Source organism: Erinaceus europaeus, chromosome 9, assembly GCF_950295315.1.
Source record: "Erinaceus europaeus chromosome 9, mEriEur2.1, whole genome shotgun sequence".
Taxonomy (NCBI): Eukaryota; Metazoa; Chordata; class Mammalia; order Eulipotyphla; family Erinaceidae; genus Erinaceus; species Erinaceus europaeus.
This window is the reverse complement of record NC_080170.1, coordinates 50,255,526-50,263,184: the sequence shown is the minus strand read 5'-3', so window position 1 is coordinate 50,263,184 and position 7,659 is coordinate 50,255,526. Positions and strand designations below refer to the sequence as shown.

Here is a 7,659-nt window from a genome sequence, read left to right as displayed (position 1 = left end):
AAATTCTTTATATATATATATATATATATATATATATATATATATATATATATATTCCCTTTTGTTGCCCTTGTTTTTATTGTTGTTATTGATGTCATTGTTAGATAGGACAAAGAGAAATGGAGAGAGGAGGGGAAGACAAAGAGGGGGAGAGAAAGATAGACACCTGCAGACCTGCTTCACTGCTTGTGAAGCGATTCCTCTGCAGGTGGGGATCCGGGGGCTTGAACCAGGATCATTATGCCAATCCTTGTGCTTTGTGCCATGTGCACTTAACCCGCTGTGCTACCGCCTGACTCCCTGTTGCTTCAAATTCTAAGGGAGAAAGATAGACACCTGCAGACCTGCTTCACTGCCAGTGAAGCGACTCCCCTGCAGGTGGGGAGCCGGGGGCTCAAACTGCTATCCTTACGCCGGTCCTTGTGCTTTGCACCACCTGCACTTTTACCTGCTACGCTACCACCCTACTCCCCAAATGAAATAAATTTTAAAAAATGGAATGATGATTTTTGTTAACAAATCTATCTATCCTCTGATACATTGCTATGAAACTGCTGGTCTACACAGTGACCCCCTTAGAATGTACATCTCAAGAAAAAAAAATGGAAATAAAAGGGCAGGGGTAGATAGCATAATGGTTATGCAAAGAGACTCTCATGCCTGAGGCTCTAAAGTCCCAGGTTCAATCCCCTACACTACCATAAGCCAGAGCTGAGCAGTGCTCTGGTAAAAAAAAAAAAAAAAAAAAAAAGGAAAAAAAAAAAGAATATACATCTCTACTGCTATATCCATTTTTGAGAGCTGTCTTCTTCCTGATATGTGTTCCTGTAGCACAGTTTCTTTTTAAAAATATATTTATTTATTTATTTTCCCTTTTGTTGCCCTTGTGGTTTTTTCATTGTTGTTGTAGTTGTTATTGAAATCGTCGTTGTTAGATAGGACAGAGAGAAATGGAGAGAGGAGGGGAAGGCAGAGGGGGAGAGAAAGACAGACACTTGCAGACCTGCTTCACCGTCTGTGAAGGGACTCCCTTGTAGGTGGGGAGCCGAGGGCTCGAACCAGGATCCTTAAGCTGGCCCTTGCACTTTGTGCCACGTGCACTTAACCAGCTGCGCTACCGCCCGACTCCCTGTAGCACAGTTTCTACAGAGGTTGTGTTGATAATAGAAATATTACAAGAGGGATGGTGAAATGATTCACCTGGTTAGTGTGTTACTTTGGCACATTGAGATTTCACCTCATACCTGTGGTCCAGGAGGTGGTGCAGTAGATAAAGTGTTGGACTCTGGTTCATGAGAATAGTCTACATCAACAAGACAGGAATTGACAAGTGTTGTGAAGGATGGGGAGAGAAAGCAACTCTGCTACACTGGTAGTGCGTATGCAAACTGATGGAGCTCTGATGAAAAACGGTAAGGAGAGCCCTTAAACCAAGAGAAATGAAAAAGAGCTTATAATCCTGCAGTACCACTACTAAGCATAGATCCAAAGAGCATGAAAACACTAGTTTTCAAACACTAGTTCTCAGCCATTTATCCTAGCCCTTGATATATTTCAATTAAACAAGAGAAGATAAAAGATGGACCCAAATAGGGGGCCGGATAGTGGCACACCTCTTTGAGTGCACATGTTACAATGCACAAGGACCCAGGTTCGAGTTCCCGGTCCCCACCTGCAGGGGGAAAGCTTCACGAGTGGTTAAGCACTGCTGCAGGTGTCTCTCTTGTCTTCCTCTCTATCCCCCGCTTCCCTCTTGATTTCTGGCTATCTCTATCCAATCAATAAATAAAGATAATAAAAAAATTTTTTTTAAAGATGGACCCAAAATACAAATAAAAACATCTTTTTGAGAAGAATTTCACACATTTCATCAATGAGGGTCATGCCATGCGTACACACATCAGACACATACACTCACATACACACATTATCTCTCTCTCACACATATGCACACTCACGGTAAGAACTGATCTCGTGGGTAACGATGGCAGTGGTGCCTGACAGACGTGACTGCAAAGTTCTCTAGAAATTTTTCCCACCGAGGACTCCCAAAACTGTCTTCAAGTCAGGAGCCAGGAGGAATTTGATTTCTAGCTGCTTCCTGAGTTTGCTGTGCCCTGAAGCTTGGTGGCAGCTGCCATGAGCCTTCACCATCACTGTCTCTGTCACCAATACAGAGACAGAGATTCGGGTCAGTGTCCCTGGCTCCCATGGACAGAGCAGGTTCTCAATCAAGTGTGCAGAGCACAAGGGAACATGTGCTAGAAGTGAATTCTAGTTGAAACTAACGTGCATTTGTGTTCAAATGAGGGAGGGGAGAGACCATTAGGATGACATGAGGAGTGTAGAATGGGATGCTTGCTTTTCAAAGAAATTCCAGATTGCTGAAAGGTCATTTTCAGAGGCTCTGCATGGCAGGGTGGGTCACCTATACCCTGATCTCAGCCCCACCTGGTCCCTCAGCCTCCAGCCGAGTGGCTCAGAAGCATATTAATCTCTGTGCAGCAGGATGTGAGCCAGACCTGTTCAGATCCCTGGCTAAGGGAGAACATCCTGAGGTGACTCTGGCCAGCATGCCAGCCATGCAGGCCAGGGTGCCTGGTCGGTGCTGTAAGTGCCAGGACAGTCTGGATGCACAAGGTGGACACCCTGGGTGGCCAGTGCCACTACACCTTCACTGTGGTCACCCCCCATGAAGACAGCTGCCCTGAGAAGGGCCAGACTCTGGCAGTTGTACAGAAGCTGCAGAGGGTCATCAGGGCCCAGAGAGTTGATTTGGAGGCCACTAGGACCCAGCTTAGCACCCTGGAGAGCCTTCTGCAGCAAATGACCTTGATCCAGGAGGCTGGTCCCAGGGATACCCCAGGGGGACTACAGGGGATCTTGAGGAATGAACAGGAGCACCTGGAAGCCAGAGCCAGGCAGCTGGAAGTCTCTGACCAGCCTATCCTGGACAAGGCAACCCTGGAACAGGAGACCCAGTGGCTGGGGGCTGAGAACTAGGGCCTGGCCAGGAGGCTGGAGGGCAGCCACCTAAAGGTGGCAGAGCTGAGGAGGGACCTGTGTCCCCAGGCCAATAGCACTTCTCAGGATGGACCATCAGGCTCCAGGAAAGGTAAGAGGTGGGGGACTGGAGCCCTATCCAAAGGTGATATGTTCACAGGGAGCCTCCAAGGGCCTTGTTTAGCATAAGGGCAAACACCTCATCACAGACCCCTGCAAGCGTCAACCCGGCTTTGACCTAGCACATTATGATTGGGTCCTCCTCAATCGCTATTGAACAGGCCATGGCCAGTGCGCCGCTATGTTCCATCACTGGGGAGCCAGAGACGACCCGAACTGCCCCTGCGGCTACAGACAGACTATGACCCACATAGTCAACGACTGCCACCTCTCCAGATTCAAAGGAGGTCTCGAAACTTTACATCAGGCTCAACCTGACGCTGTTGACTGGCTACGGAAGAAGGGCAAACGCTAGAAGAAGAAGGGCAAGGCCACTGCCATGTCTTACCTGTGATTCCACTCCTATTAGTTCTGTCCAAGTAAACAGTGCCAGGTTCTGGTGTCTGGGTGACATGAAAGCTCCAGGAACAGGGGTTTCATGGTGGAAGAGCCACAGACAGGTGCCCTGTGCAGAAAACTGTCCTTCTGAAACTTGGTTCAGAGACCATGATGCACAAAACTCCGCTTGTGAAACAGCAATGGGCTTGTAAAGTAAGGATGGGGGGGGTATGGGGGTGGGCGGTAGTGAACATGGTTGAGCGCACATGTTACAATGCACAAAGACCCAGGTTTGAGCCCCCTGTTCACAATTGCAGGGGGAAAGCTTTGTGAGTGGTGAAGCAGTGCTCTCTCTCCCTCTCTATCTTCCCCTTCCTCTCAATTTCTAGCTGTCTCTACCCAACAAATAAAGATAATTTTTTTAAAAAATTTTAAATAAAGTGAGGACAGGGAGTAGATGTGCAGTTTTAATGTCTTTTCTAGGTGAAAATGGAAAAGGCAACAGTCTTTTGCTGAACCCCTCAGCAGTTTTCTATTCTGTTGGATTTGAGTAGCTCTGCCTCAATTCAAAAGGTGACCCTGGAGAAGGGTCCATCTGGTCCCAGATGGAAAGCTGGTCTCCAAGCCCTGGGGATCCAGGACTCACCCCACCAAAAGGAAGGCAGTGCTGGTGTCAGGTTTTTGTAGAATTTATGTTTCAAAAGAGTATGTTTAATAAGTTTTAAAAACAGGGTTAAGCCAACCAGGAGACTGTGAGGTATTCCCTAGACTCTTCCAGGATGCAGAAAAAGGAGGCTTGTTCTAAATGAAAGAAGATACAGTGGTCCAGTGCTTCGATGAGCAGGGTACACGGCCACAGAACTGGGAGGAAAGTTGAGCACAGACCTCAGTCTCGTCCTGTTTCTGGACTGATGCTGGAGGTGGAGGTGGAGGGGTGGGAAGGGCACATAAGACTGTGAAGAAAGTCATTACTCTTGAGACTGTGCACACTCGGGCTGGGGTGAGACGATCCGTGTCTGTGATGAGCTTTCAGAGAAAAAGAACAATCAAATGTGTCAAAATAGAAACAGTTAATGACTTTGTGTGAGTGGTATGTGTGGGCAGGGGTTATATTTGTCTTTCAACTTTTCACTTGAAAAATCTCCAAACTAGAATGATGAATAATATGATCTTCCCACATGAAAGAAGAGGTCTGCATGGGTATGAGGCTAGAAAACTCTAGTTTTGAGAAACACATGAAAAAATGCTCCAAGTCTCTGATTGTCAGAGAAATGCAAATCAAGACAACAATGAGATATCACTTCACTCCTGTGAGAATGTCATACATCAGAAAAGGTAACAGCAGCAAATGCTGGAGAGGGTGTGGAGTCAAAGGAACCCTCCTGCACTGCTGGTGGGAATGTCAATTGGTCCATCCTCTGTGGAGAACAGTCTGGAGAACTCTCAGAAGGCTAGAAATGGACCTACCATATGACCCTGCAATTCCCCTCCTGGGGATATACCCTAAGGAACCCAACACACCCATCCAAAAAGATCTGTGTACACATATGTTCTTGGCAGCACGATTTGTAATAGCCAAAACCTGGAAGCAACCCAGGTGTCCAACAACAGATGAGTGGCTGAGCAAGTTGTGGTATATATACACAATGGAATACTACTCAGCTGTAAAAAATGGTGACTTCACCGTTTTCAGCCGATCTTGGATGGACCTTGAAAAATTCATGTTAAGTGAAATAAGTCAAACAGAAGGATGAATATGGGATGATCTCACTCTCAGGCAGAAGTTGAAAAACAAGATCAGAAACGAAAACACAAGTAGAACCTGAAATGTAATTGGCATATCACACCAAAGTAAAAGACTCTGGGATGGATGGGTGGGGAGAATACAGGTCCATGAAGGATGATAAATGACATAGTGGGGGTTGTATTGTTAAATGGGAATCTGGGTAATGTTATGCATGTACAAACTATTGTATTTACTGTTGAATGTAAAACATTAATTCCCCAATAAAGAAATAAATTTAAAAAAAATTAAATTAAAAAAAAGAAAACTCTAGTTCAACTCGGGCATTTCCTTGGATGAGTGGTTTCCTCTCTTCCCCTGGGACCCTAACCCCAACATAAAACTGAAACCCCTTCCCTATCCCCTTCCCCTTCCTCTTCCTCTTCTTCATTATTATTACTATTATTATTACTATGATGATGATGATGCCTCCAGGACTATTGCTGGGGCTCAGTGCCTTCACTACAAATCCACAGCTCCTATGGCCATTTTTTTCCTATTTTATTCAATAGCACAGAGAGAAATTGAGAGAGGAGGGGGAGATGGAGAAGGGGAGAGAAAGAGAAACATCCACAGACCTGCTTCACCGCTTGTGAAGCGATTTCCCTGCAGTTGGGGAGCCAGGGCTCGAACTGGCATCCCTGATCTTTGTACTATATGCACTTAACCCAGTGTGCCACCGCCCACCCCCACAGCTTCTTTCACCAGGATGTGGCGAGCTTGTCTGGGCAGGAGAGCCTCTCATTCTGAGCACCGCCGAGGCCATCCAGGGCAAGTACGTGGTATGGATGCGGGATCCCCAGCCCACTGCCCCCTACACCCTGGAGACTACATGGCAGGTAGACACAGTGGGCCCGACATCCACCAGGTCTTCGAGTACCAGCTCAGCCGCCAGTTTGAGCAGGGTTTGCTCTCCAGGGTGCACATGCTGCCCAGGCCACTGGAGAGCACACACCATGGTGTTCCGGGAGAGCCTGTACTTCCAGGGGGCCGGGTCCCGAACCCTGATCCAGTACCAGCTGGACAGCGGGTCAGTGAAGGCAGAGAGGGATGTCCCAGGGGCTGGCTTCCATGGCGAGTTCCTCTATTCGTGGGGTGGCTACACCAACATGGACCTGGCGGTGGACGAAGTGGGCCTCTGGGTCATCTACAACACCTCCCTGGCCAGAGGTGCCCTGATCTTCTCCTCCAGACTTTGAACCCCGAGAACCTGGTGCTAGAGCAGACCTGGCAGACCAACATCCGCAAAACCTTGGTGGCCAAAGCCTTCCTCATCTGTGGCACCGTGTACATCCTCAGCAGCTACTTGGCCACCAATGCCACCATCAACTTCGCCTATGACACGAGCACAGGTAGCAGTAGGCGCCTGGCCGTGCCCTTCCAGAACTGGTACCAGTACACCAGCATGGTGGACTACAACCCTCTGGAGAAGAAGCTCTTTGCCTGGGACAGCTTCCACATGGTCACCTACGATGTACAGCTGGTCACAGTGTGACGAACCAGCACTACCTGTGGGGACAGGCAGGAGGGGTTGTGTTGGGCTCCACAGAGGGATGCTGACTGGCCAAACCCCTGCAACTGTTCCCTGACTTCCATAGCCTATGGATGCGTTCACCCCCTCTGGGCCCTGTCTGAGCTGGAGGTTGAGACAACATCTGGCTGTGATAGATAGTGCTTTGCTTCTGTCTGCTTTGCAGTGGACCTTTGACCCACATGGGTGAGTGTGCTGTTAGTGGAGCGGCACAAGCTGGCATGGTCTCTAGAGTTCGTTCATGAGGAGACAAGGCTATGCATAATCAGTCGTCCGTAGCTGCAGAGGAGTGAGTCTGGGAAGATACTGGATTGGTAAAGAGTCCTGGATGTACCTTGGCCTTCACAATGAAAAGCACTGTTTTTAAAGGTAGAGGCAGCTCCCTTGGCCTGCACTGAACATGTGTGAGCTTGGTGCTGCCGGTCATCACAGGATTTCACATAGCCTTTGTCCTGTGGAATAAAGTGAGTCCAGTGGTCCAGGAGGTGGTGCAGTGGATAAGGCTTTGGAATCTCAAGCATGAGGTCCCAAGTTTAATTCCCGGCAGCACATGTACCAGAGTGATGTCTGATTCTTTCTCTCTCTCTCTCTCTTATCATTTCTCATGAATAAATAAAATCTATTTAAAAAAAAATAGAGAGTCATGGTAGCGCAGCAGGTAAAGCACAGGTGGTGCAAAATGCAAGGACCAGCATAAGGCTCCCAGTTCGAGCCCCCCGGCTCCCCATCTGCAGGGGAGTCCCTTCACAAGTGTTGAAGCAGGTCTGCAGGTGTCTGTCTTTCTTTCCCCCTCTCTGTCTTCCCTTCCTCTCTCCATTTCTCTCTGTCCTATCCAACAACAACG

The 7,659-nt window shown here is 48.1% G+C and overlaps 1 protein-coding gene across 1 annotated transcript; it reads left to right on the top strand.

Annotated features, from left to right (window-relative positions):
* The first annotated feature begins 2,560 nt into the window (after positions 1 to 2,560).
* MYOC (myocilin) lies at positions 2,561 to 7,450 on the top strand. Its single transcript, XM_060197875.1, is given in 7 exon segments — positions 2,561 to 3,155; positions 4,463 to 4,483; positions 5,861 to 5,892; positions 5,957 to 6,136; positions 6,139 to 6,235; positions 6,237 to 6,477; positions 6,480 to 7,450. Coding segments are annotated over 7 exon segments (1,395 nt in total). The 5' UTR covers positions 2,561 to 2,631; the 3' UTR covers positions 6,780 to 7,450.
* Positions 7,451 to 7,659: the final 209 nt, after the last annotated feature.